This window comes from Episyrphus balteatus, chromosome 2, assembly GCF_945859705.1.
Source record: "Episyrphus balteatus chromosome 2, idEpiBalt1.1, whole genome shotgun sequence".
Classification (NCBI taxonomy): Eukaryota; Metazoa; Arthropoda; class Insecta; order Diptera; family Syrphidae; genus Episyrphus; species Episyrphus balteatus.
In genome coordinates this window covers 104,066,670-104,094,623 of record NC_079135.1, presented here as the reverse complement: position 1 = coordinate 104,094,623, position 27,954 = coordinate 104,066,670, and the positions used below count along the sequence as shown (strand labels likewise).

The 27,954-nt window shown below is 32.1% G+C and overlaps 2 protein-coding genes across 2 annotated transcripts; one reads left to right on the top strand and one right to left on the bottom strand.

Moving 5' to 3' along the window:
- Window positions 1-660: 660 nt before the first annotated feature.
- Window positions 661-27,954, top strand: LOC129911614 (katanin p80 WD40 repeat-containing subunit B1). Its single transcript, XM_055989465.1, has 11 exons — window positions 661-1,236; window positions 1,554-1,681; window positions 1,754-1,971; window positions 20,900-21,244; window positions 21,308-21,443; window positions 21,504-22,547; window positions 22,607-22,654; window positions 24,638-24,768; window positions 24,838-24,930; window positions 25,001-25,075; window positions 25,137-27,954. The coding sequence occupies exons 1-11, from the start codon at window positions 1,203-1,205 to the stop codon at window positions 25,375-25,377; spliced, it is 2,493 nt and encodes an 830-aa protein (XP_055845440.1). The 5' UTR covers window positions 661-1,202; the 3' UTR covers window positions 25,378-27,954.
- On the bottom strand, window positions 13,834-16,181 carry LOC129911615 (peroxisomal multifunctional enzyme type 2). The gene is made up of 2 exons (XM_055989466.1): window positions 16,166-16,181; window positions 13,834-15,809 (listed from the first exon to the last, which is right to left on the bottom strand). Exon 2 carries the CDS (start codon window positions 15,764-15,766, stop codon window positions 13,976-13,978), a length of 1,791 nt encoding a protein of 596 aa, XP_055845441.1. The 5' UTR covers window positions 15,767-15,809; window positions 16,166-16,181; the 3' UTR covers window positions 13,834-13,975.

Sequence of the window (27,954 nt, the reverse complement as noted above, 5' to 3'; positions counted from 1 at the left end):
TCTTTTCTCACTATCATCCTAATAGCCCTCTATATTTCAAAAATTAAAACCACCCAAAAAACTCTCATCTGGCAATAATCCATTCATCATTAAAAAAATTCAACGAAGAAAATCATCGTCAAAATGAACATCAAAAATCCTTCAATCTTCTCATTCTCCAAATGTCAGTTAATTGTGAATTTTCTTTTCATTTTCTATTTATCTATCTCACTGTCATCAATCTGCACTAGTAAAGAGGTAAACAAGCATTTTTTCCAATGCTAATATTACAACAAAAAAGCGTTTAATATTACAGTACAAAAAAACGTTTGTTTCATCCTCACCAGCATAGAACTGACATTCGGTAGTTCTCCGTTATAACTTTTCTTTTTTATTTATCTTTTCTCACTACCATTCTAATCGCCCTCTATCTATCAAAAATTAAAACCACCAAAAAATTCTCACCTGGCAATAATCCTTCCGCCATTAAAAAAAATTCAACGAAGAAAATCATCATCAAAATGAACATCAAAAAATCTTTTGTTTTCTTTCAATTTTCTCTCATTCTCCAAATGTCAGTTAATTCTAAATTTTCTTTTATTTTCATATTTATCATCACGGCTTTTTGCCAAAAAAGTCGTTTTTTTTTTTCTTTCTTTTTCTTAATTCATATTCCTCCTCCGTGTGTGGTTCTTCCAATCGCCTTTACAGGGTCTTTCTTTTTTTATAAAGTTTTGCTTTCAGATGTTTTTGACAATACGAAGAGAAAGGATTAAAAAATTATTATTTCTTTTTGATATTTCTACACTTTATTTGTTATTTGTGTTGTTTTCCTTGTTTTTTTCTTCTTCATATCTCCAAAAATTCTTTTCTACAACTTGATATAAAAAATATAATAAAGTTAACCATAATTTACAAGAAAACAAAAAAAAAAAAGAATTCCAACAAGAAATTTTATACCCCCCGTCGTCGTCTGTCATCCGTCGTCGTCGTCAACATTTCTTCTAGCAGCCGTCTTCTACTCTTGTGGTGGCTCTGTCATTTTTCGTTGTCGTCGTCGTAGTTGTCTCAGTTGTCTCGTCGATTTTTGTTGCAAAGAAAGACAAAAACATTTTTACAAAAGAATTTTTTTCTTGCGAGCAGAAATTAAACAAAAAAAAACTGAATATAAATTCTTCACATTGACGCGATTTAAAATTAAGTAAATTCCAAGCTACCAAGTGATGGCATTAGCGCGGAAATTAACAAAAAAAATATGTAAGTTTTTTGCTTCTTGTCCATTCCGTCCGTCTGTTTCTTTATTTATTGTGGTCTTGTGGGCAACCAAACCAAAACCAACCTTAAAACAAAACACTACTTCTTTTTCGCCCACAACTCCTCTCTGCTGACTGCGTACACGATTTGCGGGCGCAGCAAATAGCTAGCAATTTGAATTCTATCCATTTATAGCTTATTTGTAGCTGTTTTTTTTTTGCTTTTCTCTTAACAAGGTTATGCAAAAAAAATGTATAATCCCTAAAAAAGAATCAAAACTCCTTACAAAAGTTCCATCTAATTGGAAACTTCTTTTCCAGATGAGATAAAAGCTCACAGTGGAAAAGTGACAAGTTTAGATCTCGGCGAGACTGGCCGGGTTTTGGTAACAGGTGGACATGATCGTAATGTTAATTTATGGGCTATAGGTGAAGAAAAATGTTTTATGGTAAGCTTTTTTAACTTTGTCTTAGGCTAAACTAAATAAACACTTCCGTTTTTCTTGCTTCTTTAAAAACAGTCACTAACTGGCCACAATGGATCAATTGATTGTGTTAAATTTGCCTATAACGATGACTTTGTTTATTCGGCGGATGATATTGGAATCATTCGACGATGGGATCTTAATGCTCAGACAATATGTTCAACACTTAATGGACATATGGAGAGTGTTCGAACGTTGGATTTCAATCCGTCGGGGGAGTATGTGGTGTCGGGAAGCAATGACACGACAGTAAGGTGAGTGAGATTCTCTTTCTGTTTAGTTAATAACCGGTAGAAACAAAACAATACCTTAAATGTTGATAGATAATTCTCGGATTGGGTCATAAATCTTAGACGTTTAGTTAGTAGTTAGAATCTCTATATTTGAAAGAAGAGAATGGGAAATGTGAAACACAATGAAACGTGTAGCTGTTAAGGTCACGTACGGCGGCTTGCAAGTAGCTTAAGTCAGCAGCAATTACAGGGCCGTAGTCAGAGGGGGGGGGGGGGCATTGAGGGGCCATGCCCTACTCATTGAATAAGAAGTACATGAGTGCAGATATAATGTTCACCCAAGGGGTGCCAACAGAAATGTAACTGGTCTGGTGAGAGACTTTTCTTTAAGTGCTATTTTTCATCATTATTATATTCGAATTTTAAACTGTTTATTTCTTCAACTAAAAACAGACTGAAAATTGTTTTTAAATCATCAAGATTAGCTGAAACACTGGCGGTCAATGATTGCATCGCATTGTCATCACGAATAAAAGTGAGTTCGCCCCTGGAAAACTAGCTCGAAATTTGACAGATTAGATACCAATTTTGACAGATTAGAACCAATTTTTTTGTTTAAAAAATTTTGTTTTGTGCTTTATTGACCAACTCTATAGGTCTGATATACACCCCTTCCTGTACTTCTTATTCAATGGGCCTATCTTAAATTTAAAATGCTCTACTTTAAAACTGCCATACCTTAAAAAATGCCCTCCATTTAAAAATGCCCTACTATCAGAAATGCCTAACCTTCGAAAATGCCCTATTTTCAAAAATATCCTTCTTATAAAAATGCTGTACTGTCAAAAATGCTACAAATTTAAAAATGCCCTGCCTTAAAAATGCTCTACCTGTAACTTATGAAAATGTCCTCCTTTCAAAAATGGTCTGGCTTTTCAAATTCCGTAACTTAAAAAAGGCCTCACTTATGAAAATGTCGGACCTTAAAAAAAGTTCTAGTTCGGTCATTCCATTTTAACTTTGAGAGCTTGTTATCTATGTAGTTTATCCCGTTGAAGAAGCAATCTTTTTTTTTCTTGAAACTTGGTCAATCTTAAATGAACATGATAAAGTTTATATTCTAGAAGTTTCACGAGAAACTAATTAAACGTAGCCAAATTATTCACAGATAAAGATGGTAACGAAGAAAAGGATTACGCGTCTTCTACGTTACCGTCTTGATCTGAGAATAATTTGGCGTCTTCTCCGTTACCGTCTTTATCTGTAAATAATTTGGCTACGTTTAATTAGTTTTTCGTGAAATTTCAAGAACATCGACTTTATGATGAGCCCTTTAGTCTGACCAAAGAAAAAAGATTGATTCTCCAACGAGATAAACTGAAAACAAGCGTCAATATGTCCTCTCCGTTACTTTGGAATGGCCGAGCTTTCAAAATGCCCAACTTATAAAAATGCCGTAACTTCAAAATTGCTCTAGCGTTAAAAATTCTCTGCACTACCATCAAAAATGCCCTATTTATGTATGCAAATACCGACCTTCAAAAATGACAATGGATTCTAGTTATAGGCGGTGTCGCAGTGAGATTGCAATTTTTTTTATGAAAACCAATAAAAATTATGTAAGCAAGTAGGTACTTGGTAATAACAAGAAAACTTTTTAAATAATATTTTCTGATTTTTAAAGGTTTCAAGAGAATTATTTTTTCCTAGATACGATTTGAATTTTCTTCCGTAGATTTTGTCATATCTTGGCATTGGTTTACATTTTGGATACACATTGTTGTTGGTTTTTCATAAAAAATAAAATAAAAAATGTAAGACTGGGTCGCAAGTAAGTGCGACCTTCAAACCACTTTTATATTAATTTACTTGTAGATTATAAGAACTGTGTCTAAATAAATTTAAAAAAAATTGTTTTGGTTGATAAACGAAAAAACTAAAAATGAAGTTTTGCTGCAATTGCTTTGAATATTACGTGTGCAAAATTAAATCAAATCGTTAGAGCTGTTATCAACCAACCAACTTGAGAATTCCATAAAAATCATCTGTACCAAATTTGAAAAAAATCCTATCACCCATTTAAGCTGTGGAAATGTGCACAGATGGGCGCACAGATGGACAGACGGTGTTACGAGACCGACTTTTTCGGATTTTTCCATCATCGTTATTTTAATTTTGATTAAAACTTTTCCCAATGAGCAGGTAAAAATTTCGACACGATTGCGATTAAGGCTCTTTTAGCTTGAATTCATCGGCGGCGAGAGCCTCAGATTTAGCACGAAAAATTCACATGTCACATGCCCCTCCTGGCTGAACGATGGGGGGGGGGGAATAGACCCCTCCCTCCCATACGTGCTTTTTGGCACATTCCTCCGAAATCACCCTGTATAATATATATACTATAATTATTTTCAAATTCAACAAGGTATTTTTTATGAGAATATTTTGAGAACTGTCTGAGAAAAAATTTAAACGATTACCGTTGCTCTACCTTAAATTGAACTCTGGCTACGGGCCTGAGCAATTGAATTGTATTTTTTTTTTCCATTTTTTTGTTATTCATTCTGTGTCGGTCACTGTCGATTGTTTTGTCGGTTTAAAACGATTGTTTCTTGTCTTTTTGTTTCAATTTTGTTTTATTGGAAATTCGATATGCTAAGTCGATGAGAGACTCTTCTCCCAGATTTAATTTTTTTATCAATTACACCTCTACGTGCAATTTCGTTTTTTCTTTCTATTTTCTTGTTTTAAAAGTGTAGAACTAACTATTACACTAGAATTCTGTCCTGAGGTTCTTATAAAATGTTTGACGTTGACTTTGATTGCAGTAGTAGCCAAATATGTTAGAGTAGTCAACTCTTGAATGTTGTCTAATAGTAAAACAACTGAAGCTATTTGATATGATTGATATGTGGGTGGGGTTGTTGTATGATATTCGCCGTTGTTGTTGCTATTTGCTTTTGTTATGTTTGCTGTTGTTGTGGCCGACTTATTTGGGATATCGATATTATTGTGCCTTCTGTTGACGCCCGCTGAGATTGATATTATTTTTTTTTTGTTTTGTCTCTGTGTCATAGTTATTTTACTGCCTGTGACGATTTATGAAACAAAAAAATATAATGTTTGGTTTTGTTGTTGTTGGTGAAATAGTTTTTGACCAGTTTTTATTTTTTATTTTTTTGGAATTGATGAATAAATTTATTGCAATATTTCGAATTTTATTGTTTGCATACCTTCTATCTACCTACAATGTTTTTAAACAGACCAGCTGTTTAGACATTAGAGGAACTGATCGAAGATCGTTTGTTTTTCTATAGTAAATTATAATAAGAAAAACTTACATAATAATTTTCTTATAACGATTTAATTATGTTTCTTTTATGAAATCACTAGAGGAGCAATAAAGAAGTTAATTTACTGCAATTTAGCTTTCTAATAAACTTTACCCTTCAAATAATAATTATTTTTAGGTTAGATTTGATGCCATTTTTAGGAGTGACTTAGTCCACTTTCATAATTAAGGGCACATATCGTAACCATCAAATTTGTACACGAGCAACAAATAAGAAATTTCGAGGCAGACTCAGGCTAAAAGTCCTGAGTATCAACTGCGTCAACGAGTGCATCAGCACGATCCAAATCCAGAGTACATTCGCCAAAATAGGCCTGCGCACACGCTTCCATAGAAGAGAAAAATGAGGATACCAAATATAGTTTCTACCAGCTCCTAGAAAAAAAAACCTTCCTAAGTAATGTTACAAGAAAAAAACTTACACAAAATGAAAACGAATTGATATTTTATTTTTCAAATATTTAGCTACATGAGTATTGAAAGGTTTTGTTTAAAATGACGGCAATTCGCCTTAACGCAGGTTTTGAGACTCAATGCCAAACATCAATCGCATTACGCACCTCATTTATCAAAAAGTTATCAAAAACGCCCACAAAGGTTGGCTTCAAAGACTCAATATAACTGTATTAAGTAGAGTGCAGCGCAGAGTGCCGGACCTTTGACGGTCGTTTATTCCATCAGTATCTTTGAATAATTTAAAAGTATACACAAGGCACAAAAAATCGAATTATTCCAAGCGACCGTAACGTTTGAAAAATATCATCTTTTGACATAAATTGCACTGGTTAGGCCTTGTAGTTCCCCGTAGTGCAAAGGAGTATGGCCCCGAGGTCTGGGTTTGATTCCCAGCCTCCAACACTTAAAAAAAAATTTAAAAATGTATGTGGTACTACCTCTTGCGAGGATTTGACAAAGCCTCCAAGAGTACATGCCGTGCGGGCCTTTCAACGAATGTTGAGATTAACGCATCTCAACATTCGTAAAGGGACATGAAAATCTCCGATCGACGCAAGCCAATCTGAATGATCCTTTTAAGTTTGGCCTTAGACCAAAAAAGTCCACCATTGACCATATATCGATATGTATCATCTTCTTATTAATTTCTAGGCCGCACATGACTACAAAAATTGACTTGATCTTTCAGGTTTGATGGAAAATCTAAGTTTTATGCAGTGCCACGACTCTTCGCGTATTCATGTGGCGAATCTGCTTCAGTCCACAGACAATACCATCATAATGTTTTTCCTTCTATCTAATTGTAAAAAAGGCGAATATTCTTTTTATTCTGACTGTTGTTGGCTGAATGCACTCACGCCCATTTTTTCAAAGTGAAATATCTCGAATCTCTGAAACATTCCCGGTCGGGCTATTTTACGCATATGGTCATCGATACTCATTTAACTATCTAAATGGTGTGTCACCCCCCCCCCCCCCCCACTTTTTGCGTATAGGGAAAACATAATTATCTCTCAACTGATTTAACATTTAGTCACCGCTGATATGTTTGGACATAATGATCATGAGTCATCTAAGCCCAAAGTCTCCCATCTATATATTTGATACATTCAACTGATACATTCCTTAAGTAATACGCAATAATTTAATAAATATCTTTTAACCTACCATTAAAACAATGTTTAAAGAAAGTTAAAATCTTAGAACTCAACTTCAAACTGAACATGGAAGAAATTTTACCAATTCGAAATGAAGGTATTTGGGAATTGTCGGTCAAGCAAGTTTTTGTTGCAGCTTCAACGCACACAGGGGTTAAATTGAAGAGTATTTGGCTATGAAATAAGATTCTCTTGATCCAAAAACATGAAAAAAACTGACAACCAAGAAATTTTGAAATTTAAAAGTATGACTTAACAACGATTCCCTTGCTGTCCTTTAAGGCGATTCTGATACATCCTGTTGACAGAATTCCAAGTAGAGAGACCACGCTGCAATGCCATTGGCAGCGCATTAAAATGTAGCATTCAAAAGTGGAGGTGGTGAACTTTTTTCTTTAAATCGCATGTTTTAAGTTTTTGAAATAAGTGAGCTCGTTTGAATTCTTATTGTACAATATTTTTCAAAGCTTAAAATCAAGCTTAAAATAAATCTTCAGTACTACTATCTATATGGCCTACAAAAATATAAGTGCTGCTATAAGTATGACATTTCTATTAGTACCTGATATAAAATTGCTCATTTGGGTCGTCGTAAATATTTGCAACTTGAGATTTCAACATTTACAATGAAATAAATTCTACCAGAGAAACAACAAATAAAATTGCCATTACTGTTTACTTTGTGACCGAATAACTAAGTAATCAATTGAGTCTTCTTACAGAGTTTTCCCCTTTGTTAATGTGTAATTGCCGACAAGAATTAAAATATCTACTCTACTCTTGAAGTGATTAAATGAATTTGTTAAACGATCGCTTTAAAGAGTCACCTCAATAACCGGAAATGAAGAAATGTACATAAATGTAACCTTCCTCTTCTGAAACAACATCAAAAAACTTTATGCTCATCCGATCGCTGTTATAAAGAACTCACACAGAAATATTACTTCAGCCTCATCATTGTGTCATTGTTTTCTTTAACTTTTGTACTCATTAACTCAATTTTGTTTTTTTATTTTATTATTTCTTACCTGGGTTTTTATTTATCTAGAGCTTAGTCACTGGAGTTAGGTTCGCAGATTGTACAGGTATAATCAAATCCCTACCTACACTCATCATAACCACCATTGAAGTTACGACGACGATGCTCAGGCTCACTAATTATACTTAGCAACTTTACCTGTGGCATCTCCCTTGCTTCATCACGCTTAATGTCTATGTCTATCATCTATCTAACCAAACAAACTAGTTATTTTGCTCCAGAAACGCAGATGAACCGGAGACAGATCAAGAACCTCTCAGTCATTTATTACTTATCCCGTTCAAACGCAAGAACACAAAAAGTACTTTAATGATGACTCTGTTTCGTCAGATATAAAGATTTATTTTCTTTGCCTGAGTGGCTTTGGATTTTCTTCTTCTTCTATTTGAAAACGTATGAAAGATCTTGTTTGGTGTTTGGACATTGGTAACAATTTAAGGTGGGTGTGTTGAGAGAATGTTTGTTTGGTTCAAAGTAAATTTTAATTCGGCGGCGTCTGCTGATAATGATTATTGTTTAATGCGGGTTTTATTACTAACAAAACGTTCCTACATAACATACATGGGCATGTGGTGTGTGCGGATTAAAAATTTGCACATAATTGCCTCAATGTTGACGTGATCTTAAGTAGAAAGCCAAAATGAAACTGATATTTTTGCGTTAAAATATATACTCGTCGTACGCAAGGAGCTTTTCATTTCAATTGAAATTTTTAATGGAGTTGTGCAAACTTGTTTCCCGAGAGACACACTTTCCGTAATCTAATAGGCAAGAGTGTTTCTATATTTTGTTTGTTTGTTTTATAAAAAGGTTTACTGGTTTTGGGTGTCTGTCTGGTGTAAAGAGTGGTAAATGACTTGTCTGAACTAACGAGAAGGTGAAAGCATTTTGGTGTTGATTTCGACTATGCCATGACCATGAGTTTTTTTTTTGTATCAGTCCGACCTTCGAATTAAGGTTTAAATCTAATCGATTTTTAAGTTTTATTTCAAATACATTTGTTTAGAGGTTAAGGTTGTAACAATGGTATAATCCGATGAGGGTGAACGAACCTGACAAGAAAATTGAAATTTTACCTCGGAAATAAGTTACATTGAATCACCTTTTATTTACATTTTTGCAGAGCCAAAAGAAAGTTATTAGCTTAATTATAATTTAATTATAAACAGTTTGTTGCCAAAAATTGTTTATAGTTGCCAATTTGAATACTGATTTCTCTTTTATTTTAGAATTGAGACTTGATAACTTACATTTCCCTTATGCTTATGGAAACAATATTTTCCTTTTACAAATTATTTTTATGAACAAAATTGATAAAAACGCAGCTTTGCGTCTTACGTTTTAAGGATTCGTAAAAAAATTAAGTTCAAATAAACTACGGTATTGAATCAGAAAAAATTAAAGACGATCAACTTTTTGAACTTTTTTAGAATAACAATTTAAAAAAAGAAGATTTTTCGAGCTTGTTCTCGCCTGTTAAGGGGTAATAACACCTTGTAAACCACGAAATCGAGCGTCATATTCATCAGCGTATAAAACAAAGAAGAAATATTATTTTCTTTTGGTGTTTGTTTAGTTTAATTAAGTATATTAAAGGTTACAGAATAGGCTAATGTTAAATTTTTTAATGATGTGAAATTTTTTAAATGGCGGTGTAGTTCAGGATGATAGTAAAATCCTGTGCTCCCATCGGGCGACCAACTAACTCCTACAGTTCTTAACCGATTGGGCTGAAATTTTGTGTGGAGCTTAAAAATACTATTCTCTAGTGAAGTACGTAGTTTTTTTTTTTTTGAAATATTAAAATTTAACGATTTTATGGTCTTTTTTTCAACGAATTTTGTTTTTGGAATGAAATAATTTTTTCAAACTAATGCCATTTCTTTAAAAATTAATATTTCAAAAAAATCCTACGTACTTCACTAGAGAATAGTATTTTCAAGCTCCACACAAAATTTCAGCCCCATCGGTTAAAAACTGTAGGAGTTAATTGGTCGCCCGATGGGAGCAGAGGATTTTACTATCATCCTGAAATACACCGCCATTTAAAAAATTTCACATCATTAAAAAATTTAACATTAGCCTATTCTGTTACCTATTAATATACTTAATTAAACTAAACAAACACCAAAAGAAAATAATATTTCTTCTTTGTTTTATACGCTGATGAAAATGACGCTCGATTTCGTGGTTTACAAGGTGTTATTACCCCTTAAGTATTCGAAATAAAATACATAAGCAGAGCATATCATTGAAATTTTTTTTTAGAAAAATTTACCGTTATCTGAATTATTAACCAAGGAACATGTGTTTTTCCTATATCTCACAAATGCTTCCATGGAAAAATAAAACAATGCTATTTTAGTATTCAGCAAAAAAATCGTCAATACTTTTGACTGATTCTAAAGTCAATTTTGCCCATACAAAATTTTGAATAAATTGCAAAAAAAAAAAACATAAAAATCGAATTAAAAGTGGGGATTTTTTGTAATTTATTATTTTATATGTAATTACGTTGAAAAATTAACTGCTATTAAAGCAAATTATGATTTTGGTATTAAAACTACAATATCACTCTTTATGAGCTGGTGCTTCATTGGTGAAATGCAACTACCTATTCTAGTCTAGTACACGCTTTCAATCACTCGTGGCTTTTTTTCTGAACATGCTTTCAAAATTATGTAACAAAATAATGCCAGTCTGAGCTCTAAAAATATGGAGGAGGCCGTTTAAGGGAATATAATCGAAAATTAATTATTAACCGAATTTCGAATGGTCATAGACTCTTTGAGTGTTAGGACTGTTCGTTTATCGAGTTACGATTCAGTTCACTGGTTCGTCTACCTTGAAGATACATATTTTAATTTTTTATCTTTCTGGGGTAATTTGTATAAGAGTAGCTTTAAAATCAATACGTAGACAAATTCAAATAAAATCGCTTTGTATGCATAAACTTATGTCGAAAAAAAAAAGATAAATCTATCAGAATAAAGACTCTTTCAAAAGAATCTGAACATAACACCCAATTGACGATTAGTAACTACTAGCCTAAAATAAATAGGCTAAAAGGAAGCAAAACGAAGTTAGTAATGGCACAGATGAAGTAAGGATAAAATCAATCGGTTGACAGATGAGAATTTTATTAATCTTAAATTAGTTCTACACAAACAAAGTGAGATAGTTTATGAAAAGACATCAATACAAGCTATAATTAAAAATAATTAAATGTTGTGGCACGACATGTCATACAATCGACATACAAGAGTGTTATTTAAGCGGAAAAGGTGTGAAAACTGTTCCAAGAGCTTGACACAAAGATGTCAAATGATAAAATATTTCCTATTTAGCCCAACCCGACTTAACTATAGGCCGGTAGAAAGTCTGTAGTGTGCGGGGGCTCTTAATTCCGCCCTTAATTGATAAAGCTTTATACAAAAAAGATAATATCTACGTAAACACGCTCATCTTTTATTCCTTATATAAAACCTTCTTATAGTAAAATATAATAAGTAATTTCAGAACTAGAATTTAAAATAACAAAAAAGTTAGAAAATTTAATAAAAAAGTGGGTTCAAATTCAATATTTACTTGTAACACTTAAAAAAAATATGATTTATGAGTTGTTGCGTTGTTTATCTAAAATTAAGATATATATCAAGTATTTGCGCATTATCAGTTGCATAAACTTTTTTATTTCATTCTTAAAACAACTAGATAACTTATTTGTCATACAAATGACTTCGTCAGCTCTAATCGGGCATTTCATTTTGAAACAAAATGGAACACCCAGCACAAACAGGTTCCAAGTGTTTTTTTTTTCTTTTGTTTTAATCGTTGCATTTACAGTTGTGTTCAAAATAATAGTAGTGGCTGCATCAAAAAAACATTTTTTATAATTACGGTGTTTCTACGGTTAAAAATTTAGTTTCTTTGATGTCAAAGTTTGTAACGGTCAATTACTGATAAATGTATCATAGTTTCAAAATGAAAAAGAAGGTTCCAAATAATTTTTCATTGACTTTTGGTTGTTCTTTCTAATTTGACCTGTTCAAAATAATAGTAGTTAAAGTTATTTTTGAAGAATTTAAAAGCGGTTTATAATAAAGAATATTTATTTTTGGTTTAAAAGTAAGTACTCATATAATATGAACAATTTTTCAACAAAAAACGATTTGTTTCGGTTTTAATCTATTTAAAGTTCGAAGAGCAAAACACTGCAGTTCGGATAACGGAAACTTTTACGAAAGCTGCTTGAAGAAGGGAAAACCTACTTGGAAATTCAAGGTTATATAAGGATGCTCCCCTACAATGGTAGCCAATGCAATAAACTCAACGAAAAACCCGAAACGTGCGGTAGAAAAAGAAAAAAGACCGTCGTAGATGGCAGGCGTATTGTCCAGATGAGCAAAGTTGAGCCTTCTGCATCGTCGTTTCAAATCCAGAAGGCTTTAACCCTGGATTGCAGTGCAGTGAACATTCGGAGGCGACTGTTAGAGACTAATTTGTACGCTTGAAGTTCACATAAAGTACCGCTGTTAACAAAGAAATATGTTAAAATACTAAAATTTTCGACCCTCCATGTTTAACTTTTTCCGTCGTATACTTTGGAACATATTCCGTATTGGGTGGACGTCGGACGTATTCTGGAGATCCAGTACCACCAAAGAGGACAAATTTGCTCGCATCAGTAAACAATATGTTACGCTATTACTTCGCTGGCCAGTTTATGTAATCTTTTACAAACTGGATACGCTTTTTAACATGTTTCACAGAACTTTTCGTGGACTTCAAGCGTACAAATTAGTCTCTAACAGTCGCCTCCGAATGCTTAAAGCCTTCTGGATTCGAAACGACGATGCTGAAGGCTCAGCTTTGCTCATCTGGACAGTACGCCTGTCATCTACGACGGTCTTTTTTCTTTTTCTACCGCGCGTTTGGGGTTTTTCGTTGAGTTTATTGCATTGGCTACCATTGTAGGGGAGCATCCTTATATAACCTTGAATTTCCAAGTAGGTTTTCCCTTCTTCAAGCAGCTTTCGTAAAAGTTTCCGTTATCCGAACTGCAGTGTTTTGCTCTTCGAACTTTAAATAGATTAAAACCGAAACAAATCGTTTTTTGTTGAAAAATTGTTCATATTATATGAGTACTTACTTTTAAACCAAAAATAAATATTCTTTATTATAAACCGCTTTTAAATTCTTCAAAAATAACTTTAACTACTATTATTTTGAACAGGTCAAATTAGAAAGAACAACCAAAAGTCAATGAAAAATTATTTGGAACCTTCTTTTTCATTTTAAAACTATGATACATTTATTAGTAATTGACCGTTACAAACTTTGACATCAAAGAAACTAAATTTTTAACCGTAGAAGCACCGTAATTATAAAAAAATGTTATTTTGATGCAGGCACTACTATTATTTTGAACACAGCTGTAAGTGAATCAAAGCCCTCAATATACCTATACACTGTGAATCATCTTATGAATAGATAAGTAAGTAAAAGCTATAACCAAGCCAAACAGTTTTTCATTTTTTTGTTAATTCACTTTCTCGATTTAAACAAAAAAAAAAAAATTAAAACCTTTTCTGGGATTTTTTAAAATTCAATGTCATCTAAAATGGTTGTATATATTTTCTTTTTTTTTTGCTTATAAATTATATTTGCATATTTAATTGATTAGGTACACAACTTAACTCAAACACACACATGCCCAAATAATAAACTATCATTCGATTTATTTACTTCAAGTATAATTTACTAACTTTATATATTACTTACCGGTTTATTATCAACATGTTTGTTTTTTTTTTTTACAAAAGTAGCGGCTACCGGTGCAAAAAGACTAAAACTGATTAAATTAATAAACAAGCAAATATGTGTTAATTGAAAAAATATAAGAAAATGCTCTTTTATTTGCTTATTAAGGAATACAATTTGAAAAATACAAACAACAAAAATACAAAATTTTTAACCAATATCAACCCCACATTACCCCGCTTAACAAGAATAGTTTTCTTACAACTTTGACCCAGCTCCCTTAAGATCTACATATGCTCCAGTTATAACATCCTTTCCAGTCTCAACAACTGATGTACGGAAATACACACGTGTACCATCCTTCCACATGTCTATTTTTAATGTTTGTCCTGGTAAAACTGGACTTACAAAGCGCACCTTAACTGCCTTGAATAGGGAAGAGTTGTTATCAGCATATTTAGCCAAAACAGCCCTAACCGAATATCCAAATGAACACAATCCATGTAAAATTGGTGTTTTAAATCCAGCAATTGCAGCAAAACTCGGATCAATATGAAGTGGATTCAAATCTCCTGATAAACGATATAAAGCTGCTTGATCTTCACTTGTTTTATATTGAATCGATGAATCAGGAGAACGTTTTGGAGCAGGAATCAATGGGATAACTCCCTGAATAGGTTGTTTCTTTCCTCCAAATTTACCAGCTCCAACAATAAAGATTGCACTTTGATTCTTTACCAAAAGATTTCCCTCTTCATTGTAAGAATCACAATTTGTCACCACAACAGCTCCAGATCCCTTATCCATGACATCGAATACTTTGCCATATGTTGTCAATTTTCCAGATGTTGGCAAATCATCAACAATTTCAATATATTGCTCCCCATGGAGAATATTTGTAAGTTCAACTGAACTGCCAGGAAGTGCAGAAGATACAAGATCTGTTGTCATGCTTAAAAGCAATCCAGGCATGACAAAGAACGATGGCAATGGACTAAATTCAGGATGGTTTTCATATAAGAATTTCAAGTCGTCGTTATTTTTAACAGATGCCCCAACTCCAAGGGCATAAAGAACCAAATCTTTAGCTCCAAAGTTAAATGTGTCCTCAATACCCACTCGACCTTCTTGGACATTCTCCAAGATTTTCATCAGTGACATACTAGCTTCTTGTATGGAATCACAATGTTTAGCTTCAGACATGTCTACGACTTGGTTCCAAACACTTTTAACGTACTCCGGTGTAATGACTTTAGTGTCTAAAGAAGTTCTCAAAACTGCACCTTTTCCTCGTACAGTTTGAACTTTTGTAGCCCATCCAGCTGCACTTTCAATAATTGCTCCATTATCTTCACATGATTCATGACAGAGATAAGCAACTACTGGAGCAATCAACTGTGGCTTTAGCTCTTGGAATAAGAGTTCTGGAAGAACATCTTCAGTCATTCTCGACGCAGCCGTTGGCACAATAACATTACAAAATATATTGTTTTTTTGCCCTTCAATGGCAATTGTATTGGCTAAACCAACTAAACCCAATTTGGCAGCACTATAATTAGCCTGTCCAAAGTTACCATAGATTCCAGAGTTACTAGAAGTCATGATAATACGTCCATAGTTTTGTTTCTTAAAGTATGGCCATGCAGCACGGGTTGTCATAAATGAACCCTTTAAATGAACATCATGAACCAAATTCCAATCTAAATCGGATGTCTTGGCAACACTTTTGTCTCGGAGAATTCCAGCATTGTTAACCAATATATCAATTCTTCCAAAATTATCAATTGCTGTTTGAATAACTTTGTCACCATCAACGACAGAGTTATAATTTGCAACAGCTGTTCCACCTAAAGCACGAATTTCATCGACAACAACATCGGCAGCCCGTTGGGAAGCTCCTTCACCATGAAAACTTCCACCCAAATCATTAACAACTACACTGGCTCCACGAGAACCAAAAAGTAGAGCGTATTCACGCCCTAAACCAGCACCAGCGCCGGTAATTACGGCAACTTTGCCATCATAACGTAAAGCAGTGGGCATTGACATTTTTTTTTATTGAGAAAGTTTCTTTCCACTTGCAAAATAACAACTGAAAGTAGAAATACAGAAAATGGCTAAGTTGTTGATGATAAAGTAAATTGCAATAAGCTCCTTTTTTTTAAAGAGCTTCTGATTATCTTAAGTATGTACAAAGAAATTAATGTAAGCCATTTTTAATTTGTTATTTTGATTTTAATCATTTTGAACTTTGTACATTTTGTTTTATTGATGATGGAAATGGAAGCAAAGAAATGTAAAGTCTAGTTTTCATGGTTGATTTATTTTACATGACTTTCATATATTTGGTTGGTTGAAATATTAAATGAATTTTTGTTTTACAGTTAAATACTCTAATAATGAATGTTTATTATGTGTTTTTAATAGTTTTGTTACCAAATTACATACCAAAAACAAATTTTCTTCTTTGGAAACAAAAACCCTTTCTTCTCTGTGTTCTGTGGATTTCTTCAGTGAAATGTCACTTTTTTTGACTTTTTATTTATATGTCAGCTGTTGAGTTGAGTTGATGGTGGGAGAGTGGGATGGGCTGATATCAAACTGTAGTTGTCGCAACCATTGATTCTCAAACTGTTTTATGGGTGTTATGTTATGTTACGTTTGTGTTACGTTAAAAAGTTGTTTTTATTTGAATTTTGAAATTGGATTTTTAGGAATAGTTTAGGAAAGATAGAAAATATTTTACCTATAGGGATTGATAAATTATTTCATGAATGTGAAAGAGTATGGGTGTTTTCATAAACGTCGGAAATCTGCGTTAGTCCAATCGTCTTTCTGCTTTGCTGCATTAATGAACACACCAATTCTGCAGAATGTTTGCATGCCTGCGTTGGTACAATTTTCAGCAGTCACTGAGTGTTGATAAACGTCAGAAAAAAAAAAATATAAAAAATTACCACAGGATAAGTTTTGTTAAATAAGCAAAATAATAATAATAACACAAAAAATTTGTGAACCGTGTTACATTAGGGTGGCTAAAAAAATATGTACTTTCTTCTAAAAAAAATAATAAAAACACCGAGTGGTTCACATTTGAAACAAATTATCTATGGAAAAAAATATTTTTAATTAGGGTGTTCAAGAAAGTTTTTTTTCCGTTTGAAAAAAAAAATTATTTAAATGCACAGAAAGTGAATTTGGTATATGCCATATTTTTGAGCACCCTAATTCGAAAATACCTTCCCCAATTTTACATTATAATTCATAAACCATTTTTTACAAACTTTCTCTGCAGTGAAAAATATTTTTTTTTAATTAATTAAAAAAAAAAATTGAACCAAAAATTTTTCAAGCAACTGTAGAAGATAACATTTTTTAGAGCCACCCTAATACGAAAAAAATTAATATAAACTCATTATATCATAGAACACGATTTCGAAATTTTCTGTGTCATTAAAATTTAAATTTTTCGAAAAATGAAAAAGAAACATTTTTTGCACCACCCTAATTAATAAGTTTGCTTTTCATTTTTTTTAACAATATTTACATTTATTAATAAAAAAAAATCGAATCAAGAGTCAAATAAATTTCTTCTTGAGTTCTGCAGCAATTAAATTTTGGCTGCGCAATCTGCCCGATGTTGACGACATAATGACGTTTATGAACAGCAGAACTGCAGTTGGACTAAGTAAGTCCGATCGCAGATCTGACTTTATGAACACGACTAACGCAGGCCTAAGTTAGGCAGACGTTTATGAAAACACCCTATTTTTGTTGAGAGAAATAAAAATAAGATTTTTAGATTATAGATTATAAAAAATAATTATTTGTTCACAGCGCAGCGAGCTAAGTTTCTAGCATAATTTTTGAGTTGTTTGAAAAGTTTGAATTGCGCTAATCACCCGAAATCGATTATTAAGCTCAACTCAAACACTGGATTTTGAGGAGAAAAAAAGAATAGTTTACAAAAATATTTGAGGATTTACAATTTAGAATGATCATGGTTTAAAGATGTGAACAAAACAGAGGTCGAACTACGGCATACGTTCGTTAAGGAAAGATAGGAAATATTTTACCGATAGGGATTGATAAATTAATTCATGAATATGAAAGAGTATTTTTGTCGAGAGAAATAAAAATAAGATTTTTAGATTATAGATTATAAAAAATAATCAGGTCTGTTCCAGACTTTTTGTGCACTAAATTAGGAAGTCTGTCAAAATAATGAGAGTTGGGAGAGAATTATCTCAGTGGGAAATAAAACTACGAAAGACTGCCAAAAAGTCTGGAACAAGTTGGAACACCATTATACAACACAATTTCATATTTTATGCTTAATTCGATAAACATTAACACTTTTTTAATGCAAGAAACACGAAAACGGGATTCAATTTAAATATCACTACAATTTGATTTGTTTTCTTCTTTATTTATTTGTTTGACATATGTCAACTTTTCATTTGACAGAACTCATATTTCTGCCGGAAGAAATTCTTTGGGCTAAATTTGTCAGGGTGGGGAAATTTTTTACTCTCTCATGAGCTCTCTCTTCTACACAACTTTTGAAGTTGGGAACGGACTCTGACCAAAAATAACCAAATATTACTAAATTCGGCAGTGTTCACAGCGCAGCGAGCTAGGTTTCTAGCATAATTTTTGAGTTGTTTGAAAAGTTTGAATTGCGGAAATCAACCGAAATCGATTATTAAACTCAACTCAAACACTGTGGATTTTGAGGAGAAAAAAAGAATAGTTTACAAAAATATTCGAGAATTTACAATTTAGAATGATCATGGTTTAAAGATGTGAACAAAATAGCTCTTAAGGGTTTTTTTAAATGCTGAATTATTTAAAAGCATAACATTATATTATTTAGATTCAGGTTGCAAAATATGCTAAAACAATTTATTGTAAATTTAACCATACTTCTCCATTCCTAATAAAATATTTATTTCCAAAATCGTAAAACAAAAAGATTCAAGCTTTCAAATGTTTTTTGTTTTGTCATGATACGATTATTTTTTACTGAGATACAGCTTATCGAAAATCACAAATTTTGTTGTTCCTTTAATTTTTTGTATGCGTAACTTATCTTGGGAATTTCGAACAATTGTTTTTTTTTTTTTTTTTAATATATCCTGAACGGAGGGTGGATAGACAATGATTTTATGTACAGGTACGTTAAGAAACGACAGCATTTTGAATTAAAAAAAAAATTGATTTTTGGGGATTATAGGGGAATTTCAATTTTTTAGTCCAAAATTTGTTTTTTTTTTGAAAAACGATAATATTTGGTATGTATATAGAAATCGGGGTGGAGCGTTTTAGACGATTTTTCATTTTTCAGACTTTCTATAAAAAAATAAGTATTTGCTCGAAAATTTGTTTGAAGGGTGTAATTTCGAGTCGACAGACATGAAAAAAAGTCGGACAAATGAATTTGACAAGTTTGGTTCAAAAATGTTGAGGTCGCTTATAATCATAAAAGTTTAAAAAATTTGAAATTAATTAATTTATAAGTTTCATGTACCTGGCAATAAATAGGCAAATTTAGAGATTTTTTTTTATTAAACAGGGGTTGAACTACGGCATATGTACGTTCGTAACGTATGGTTGCCTTTCTTTTTCTACTGATTAAATAGAGAGAGCAATAGTCAAAACGTTAACCTATGATCGTAATCGTGTGCGGTGATTCGACCCCAGTTTTCTGTTCTGAGATGAAATAAAACACCACATTTTTTTAAATGGTGTTTTGTTCTATTTTAACTCTTTCAGTCTTGGTGGTTAGTTATCAAACCACGTTTTCAAAATTTTGTATGTTTTTTTAATGCCATCTGGCGGATTCCTTCTTTGCATATGCCGTTAGTATGCTTTTCACCTTAGTTCATGTTAATTTTAATTTTTTTTTGCACATGCAATACCTAAAAAAGAAGCAGTTCGCACTATTTGATATTGAAGATTTTACAAACTTCACTTGGTTTTGCAAAAGAAAAGACCATCTTTGAAGTATTGCACAAAACCTATAGCTATTTTTTATTTATTTCTTTTATTGAAATTCATTTTTAAGTTCTCTTATCAAAATACAAAAACGAAACATCATTTGTTTGATTTTCAAGTCATAATTTGACTTGAACTTGGTAACTCCAGGTTTTAACTACCATTTTTCTTTACAAAAATAATGGTTTTAAAAAAATCATGATTATTTTTTTAATCAAATAGCCATAAATACTATTATAAACAAAAATTGTAAATTTTATCTTTCACTTAAAAGTGTGACTTGAGCCCCCGCACACTACAGACTTTCTATCGGCCGATAGTTTAGTCGGGTTGGGCTCCTAGTGTGCGCACAGGCATCCGACTAAACAATCGGGTCGCTAGGAAATATTTTAGTTTGAAGGCAATTGTGTAGCAAGACAAACTTTTTTTTCGATCAAACAAACTTTTTGATCGGCCGATACTTAATCGTTGTAGTGTGCGCATTCTCATACATTTTCATTCTGATTAAGAGACTGACTAAATTGTCGGCCGATAGAAAGTTTGTAGTGTGCGGGGGCTCAGAGTTAAATGAACAGAATCAAAATATTTTTTATTTGAACATTTTTTTAATGAATATCGTTTAAAATTTAGATAAACCAAAGAAAATTTTAAAATAAGGAGAAATATCGAAAAATGTTTTTTTTTGGGGGTAGGTACTGTGGCGTATGCGTAATATTTGAAAATTTGTTTTTGTAAATTCTTGGCCAAGTTTCTTTTAAATGGAATAATTGCTCTCACAAATCCAAATAAAAATCAATCTCTTGGCAATTATATCCATTGGCCATGAGAGATCATTGGATCTAATACAAAAATCCTTGATTCAAATGGAAGTTTAAATTAGCCATTATATTCAATATTCTATACTATAAGGATGAAGATTTCTTAATAAATTATCTTAAATAGCACCAAAGTCTATTGTTAACTATTTCAGCCACACCCACTGCCAACCCCACTCACTCTTTAATCTTTTCTATATCATTTACATTCCTCAAAAAGATAAGTTTTAAAGAAGTTTTGAGTTGAGACGTGTTAGAAAAAAAAGTTAGTCTTTATTCCTTTATAAAAAAAAAGATCTGAAGAAAGCTTATACGCCTGTTAAAAAAACCCTCTCACTTGTTTTATTTTGAATAAATTTACTTCTTCCAGGCTATGGGACGTTCGTAATCAAAACAAATGCATCAAAGTATACCGCGGTCATATAGCTCATGTAAATTCGGTAAAATTTTCTCCCGATGGTTTATGGATAGCATCTGCTGGCACAGAAGGATCCGTAATACTCTGGGACATACGCAAAAGCAAACTTATTATGGATTTCACAGAAAAAGAGCCAGCGGTAACATGCATACAATTTCATCCTTTTGAATTTCTACTAGCCGTTGGACGAATTGATGGAACTATCAGTATCTATGATTTGGAGAGTAAAATTAGAATCTCCAAAACAGATACACCAAGTCCATTTAGTGGTTATCCAATAAAATGCATTACATTTAGGTAAAATATAAATAAAATACAAATGAATCATTGTTCTTAATTTTGTTTTTTGTTTTTAATTAGTGAAAATGGTGAATGTCTCTTTGTTGGCACATCAGTTGGAATATCAGTTATTGGTTGGGAACCAGACAGAGAATTTGACCACATTGAGTCCACATGGAATGCAATGGGAGATATGAAAATTGTTAACAGAAAATTGGTAAAAAATAATAAATACACAAAATAAGACCTTAAACAATTAATTTTTTTTCTATTTCAGTTTTGTGGATCATATGAACAAGATTATGTAGCCATTCATGCTCTAAGCATCGATCGAGTTATACCCTTTTACAATCCGTCCAATGCCCCATTCAGTCATAATCAAACAACACGAAAAAGTTTTTCCAGAGGCCATCAAAAACTACGCCTTTCCATAGGCGGTCCCAAACAAAGTCGATTGCTTGAAGAAAACGAAGAACGGAGTCCGAGCTTAGATGGACAATCTTCACCTAATCTGAGTCTGGAACTTGTTGATGACATGGAAGATACATCACAAAGTGCCCCAAACTCCAACGGACTAAGTGTACATTTTGACTTGTATGGACCTCCGCCAAAGGTTAATCCTTACATCTTTCCATCACTGTCATCGGAAACAACAAGCTACAGCAGTGGCGGATACGAAGGACCAAGTTCGTTAAAAATGCCCGGTGAACGAGATGTTTACAAATTCAATCGAATCGTTGACACACACGCCAATGAAATTGAATACAATCTAAACGACAGTAATCCGCCCATCATCTCCAATTACAATGGATGCGAATTAGTTGAAGATTTCCCCGTAAACAGTGCACAACAACCTGACTATGCACCAAAAAATGATGGCCCAATATCAATGAATTATTCAAATAATGTGCAAAAAACAGCAAAACCCAAGACGACGTCACACATTCAAAAAAGGACCAGTCAAATAGCAATATCAAATAAAAGTTCAAGTTTTCAAAGTCGTAGTAAGTTGTCGAATGTGTCATCAGTGAGTACAACAGATTTGCACAAAATCGACGATAATATGGTGATGAAAAAATCAACATCATCAACGATATCATCGAAAGTGAAGCGTGATGCCAATTTGAATAAGGAAAATGCAAAAAATAAAAATATAACTGTACAAATAATAACGAAAGGCCCAACGAGATCAAAGACATCGCTGGATCTGAGATCACCACCAAATTCAGTTAGTGCATCGCAGAGGCATTCGCAAAAGATATCTTCATATACAACGGATATTAATAATTCACAATCATCAGTGAATATTGTTACAAATAATGTGAGTAGATAAACATACTTCTGTTGTTATATTTTGTTAAATTTCATTTTTTTTTGTAGCACACAACGAATTATCGACCGGATCCACAATTAATAACAACGCCACCGGTAAGTTTCATGATTTATACCTGCGATGTATACGAATAGTATAGTCAAATTAGACAAAAATTAAGGGTTAAGTCTGTCAGTAGAAAATAATTCTAATGTTTAACAATCCTGTTAGACAATTGTGTAAGCAGCGTCTTTGTGAGGCACTTCCTGTAAAGTTTGTTATGGTTGGATATGGTAAAAAAAAATGATCTCTTTGTGAGACACCATTATTGCTCTTAGAAACTCAAACTGGGGTTTACCCTTGCACATGAGAGCGACCAACGAATGTCCGAATGAACGAACAAATGAAATTAAATGTATTATTTCTAAAATAAATTTTTTAACAAAAACTTTATTAAACAGTTGCAAGTTAACAAATATTTATTTTTTTTTTTTCAAAAAAAAAATGACATTTTTATTTCTTAAAAGTAAAATAGGAGAAACCACCCTAATTCAATTTTAGCTTAGGGGCCGATTATAGCGATCAGGAAAATGAATCAGGAAAAAATAATTTCAAATAGATAATTTGTGATGCTTTCATTCAATTTGAAACACAAATATGTACTATATATACCAATCGATTATAAATGACTCAAAGAATTTTTTTCGAAAAGAAAATTTACAATGGAACAATTATTTTTTGTTTAAATTGTATTTATTTGTTTTCCTGATGCAAATTCATTTTTGGTGCCAGCTGACATTTGAAACAAAATGAAACAAATTGTTCCCCCGAAGTGTTTAAAATTTTTCCTGTTCCACTCCATACGAAAAATTTGTTCGTGTGTATTTCAATCAGGAAAAGAAGAGAGTAGGTAGATTTTGTGTGAGTCAAATAACGTAAATTTTCCTGATCGCTATAAACGAGCATTAGGAAAAAATATTCAATTTCATACTGTTTCTTTTTTCCTGATGCATTTTCCTGATCGCTAAAACCGGCGCCTAACTTGGCTAATATAACCCAAGTCGAATTGAAACAACTTTCAATCATGATAAGACTAAGAAGTAAAAAATAAAATATTATAGTATATAAAATTACGTCTTTATCACGCTTATTGGAAATGGTGAGGTACTTTAACTTTTTAAAAGTATACGCAACAAAAATGCGCTCTACGCTTTTCGTTCCCACCATTTCCAAAATAAGACAAATTATTTTAAAGTTTTTAGTGCGTGATAAAAGCGTATTTTTAGTTTTTTAAACTATATATTTTATTTGAATTTATATTAAAATGATATTAATGCTTTTTCATACAAAAAAAAAAAATCGTTGAAATCGAAATAGTCTTTTCGGAGATAATCAGTTTAAAAAAAAAAACTTTTCTATGGTAGGTTAGGTACCGTTAATAATGATTTTCGAAAAAAAATTTTATAATTTTATGATGATTTGATACCAAGCCCCTCAGCAGAAAATTTCTGTCATTTTCACTGAGTCTGGGGACATACATAACTCTTGAATATTCGACCAATAGAACTCATAACTAAAGCTTTTTAAGCCAACAACTTCGAGATTTTGTTCATGAAATTTCAAACGATTCAAACTTTAAAAAAATTGAAAAACAAAATTCTGAGAATAGACGAAATTGTTGTTTAAAAAATCTTCCAGTTGGATTCTATTTTTTTCCCACGCCTCTATCATATTTTACCCTTAAAATACACATTAGCGTTACACTTTGAAATAATAAATAAAAATTATTAACTGCAAAAAATGCATTTTATTCGTTTGTGAACTACGTCACAAAGATAAAACTTGCAGAAATATTTTAGACTTAATTTCATCAAAAAACAAATTCATTCCCATTCTCCTTTTCTATGCCCTCAAATTGCTCCACAAATAACACGGTTTTTTAAATCGCTATCTTTTTATGGTAAAGAAGTTAGAAGGGGGTTAAATATGGCCTAAGTTGGTTACAGTGCCAAAATTGCTAGAGAACTTGGCTTTTTTATTTCTATTTTATCAAAAAATGTTATCTTCTCTTTAAATATATTATATTTCCCTTTTATAAGGGTCAACGAATGCACAACAACCGCATGGACGATAGTTCGGAAATTCAAATGTTAGCCTCATCACATGAGCAAGTTTATCAAGAGCTCAGCAATCGGCATGCCACCTTACAGCTTATCAGAAATTCAACAAGGTACATTTCTCTACATTTTATGAAATTATTTATTAAATAACTAACGTTTGCATTAAAAAAAAAATTTAGGTCGCATGACATAGTAGGTGCACTTAAACAAGCAATAAAGATGAACGGCCGAACAGTTTTTGTAGATCTGCTAGGTGCCATTCTTGAAAAAACGTAACCAAATTGATTTCTGTTTTATTTAAGATTTTTTTTATTAAATATTATTATTTATCTCTATTATTAGATCCTCATGGAACCTTGATCTGTGTTTGCTACTCCTGCCAGAAATCTATGAACTCCTGCAGAGTCAGCATAAATTGTAAGGATACAAATTTGATTGCCAATTCTATTGAAATATTCATTCTATTCTAATTTTACAGTCATTACACCCGCGCATGTGACACCCTCCGAGTGATTTTGTCCAATTTCTTGCCAATCATCCAAGATAACATCGACCCTTGGTCAGCGAGTGGCCTCGGAGTCGATGTTACTCGAGAAGAACGAACACGCAAATGCATTGAATGTCAACATTGGCTACAGCGAATACGCAATATCTCGGAACCTCCTCAACACATTGGATCCACACTATCACAACTTCAGAATATGATTGTGAATATCTAAAGGAAAAAATATTGAAATCAACTAGGACTAACCCAGGAGGTTGTTTTTTGTTAAGTTCGTATGTTCGTGTGTGTGTGTCTTTTATCATTTATCTTTGACCCCTGTTGTATTTATTCATTATATATATTTATTTGTGATGTTTGAGGTGTGATTTTTGCACCACGTTAAAGGGACAAAAAAGATACAATTAAACTAAGTGCCGGCTTGAAAGACACATTACACACAAAAAAGTTATACTAATTAATTTTAACAAACAAAAAAAAATAATAATTAACTTACAAATTCGGGTAGATACTTATATTCAAATTTAAGTGATAAGAATTCACTTTAACAAAAAAAGGTATGGATTTGGTTTTAGTTTATTGTGTGTGTGTGATCGAGAAAAAAAAGATAAAAATATTCAGAAAAACCTAAACTTAAAAAAAAGTTACCAACTAGTGATTTGTTTTCTTAATTGTCCAGAAGGTTCAATTAGATCACATAAACCAACTTCCTGTAACATTTTTTGTTAAAAAAAAGAAATCCACTGACAATAACCAATTTACCAATCAATTGTAAAAAACGGAACGATATTTTTTAAATCACACATGTGGATTGGAAGAGTTTTATTTTATCCAATTATGAGGGATGTTGCAATGTGCTCGATCTTTAGTAGATTTTTAGTTAGATTCTATTAGAATTTAAAAGGTATAAGTTTAATTAACAGAACATAACATACGTATTTTAAACCCATCTTATTTGTATATTTCGCAAATAGCAAAAGGACAACAAGTCCGACGAGAGACTTTTTGAGAACTACACCATCCATTTTTGAAGTTGCATTTATGAACTCAAAAAAAAGCATAATAAAAAAAAGAACTTCTGATTTATTGAAGGCTACACTCAAGCATCCAACGTCTCTACGACGGGAAAATACACTGAAGGTCTTGAAACTTCTCAACATAAAGCAGTGAATCGAAATTAATCTTTCTAATGTTTCTGCCTGCAAAATTTGAAGAGTAACCAATTAAATGACCTGAAATTTTTGCTTAACATTGCATATCTATATAAGATTGGCATTATATACTTTATATGCTAAGGTCACTACGAGAACGGGAAATATTTGTAAGGCTAGTAGAAGAACTGCCAGACTATTGGGACAGAATCTTGGAATCTTAAAAGAAAAGCGAAGAAAAGAAATGCATTACATTCGTATCAAGAACTTATAGAATCAATGATGCAATCCTTTCCGCCAATTTATCGTAAGCGCTAAATATCAACAATAAAGCTGAGAAGAAAAAGTTAGAGAAGTTTTTCTGTAAACAATGCTGTTGTTTAGGATAAAGTTACTAACGATATATGTATCAAGCCTCTTCCGCCAAATTATCGTAAGCGCTAACTTAAATTATATTTTAATGGACAGCACATAAATGTATACTTCCAAAACTAAGAACGAAAAAGATACAACTTTTTTGTCTTAATCTTGTCAACAATGGTTCAAGAAAAAATGCACATCAAAATCGTATCCAATAAGTCTAAAAACAAAAAGTTTTAAAGGTTTTTCAGTAAACAAAAACATCGTAAGCGTCATGTCGCTTACGATGATTACGTCAACGGCGCGATATTGGCGAAAAAGGCTCGATATGAACGAAATGAAAAGTTTTTGGGGTGATTCTTATGCACGTGGATCTCATAAAAGTGCTGATTCTGTCTCCACGCTAAATATTGGATATCGACGGTTAAACTGCCAAACCTCGTAAGTCGTTTTTGACTCTTAGTTGATTTGAGTTATTAAATAAACAATTTTTTTATTTCCTTCATTTTTTAATTGTTTTAAGAGGTTATTTTCGATTTCTAAAGAAAGAGTCAAAAACGACTTACGAGGTTTTGCAGTTTAACCGTCGATATATGAATTTGTCTAATATTTTGAAAGTAGTTTTCCTTGCGTTTTTTAAATTAAATGGTAACAATAATTCCAAAAAGAAAAAACAGCAAACATTTTCTTACCAAAAATTATGTGTTTTTTTTTCGGAATCCGTTTACAATTCACCTCTTACGGTTGTAAGGAATTTTCATATCAGTCTTTTTACCGGCAGATGTCTGTCAATTTTCCGAATTTTTTTCTAACCAAAATTTATTTTGCGATCGTTTATCTCCCTTTGAATTTATATCCAGGGAAAATTTATTGCCAATGCCAATAAATTCCGAGATAAACTTTTCATGATTTGTTTCGTTCTGATAGCATTCGCTTCTTCTTAAAAGTACGAATGCACTAAGTGATTTTTTTTTTCTCATAAATATTTTAAGCAGAAACAATTTATATTTGATTGGTATATCGTTGTATTGATTTTGTCAAAAATAATTATGTTCTTTTTGCTCATTTAAGCGAAATTTTACAAGTATTCAATTTAAAAGTTAATTGCAACCAACAAAATGTAATGCTTACCTTAAAAGATCAGTTTAAGAAACGCTTAATAAATTGTAAGTAAAACAGATAACTACATTGTAACAAAAAAACTTTTTTCCCTTATGAATAAGTGAAAAGTATATATTCGTTTCACTTAAAAATTAAAATTGTTATAAAAATGATTTAAAAAA

What these genes read in the sequence shown, in the direction of transcription:
- LOC129911614 (XM_055989465.1), top strand. Translation starts at nt 1,203, where the DNA reads ATGGCATTAGCGCGGAAATTAACAAAAAAAATAT. An exon ending in AGCAATGACACGACAGTAAG is followed by an intron (nt 1,972 to 20,899) that starts GTGAGTGAGATT and finishes TACTTCTTCCAG; the next exon opens with GCTATGGGACGTTCGTAATC. An exon ending in CTTATCAGAAATTCAACAAG is followed by an intron (nt 24,769 to 24,837) that starts GTACATTTCTCT and finishes AAAAAAATTTAG; the next exon opens with GTCGCATGACATAGTAGGTG.
- LOC129911615 (XM_055989466.1), bottom strand. Translation starts at nt 15,766, where the DNA reads ATGTCAATGCCCACTGCTTTACGTTATGATGGCAAAGTTGCCGTAATT.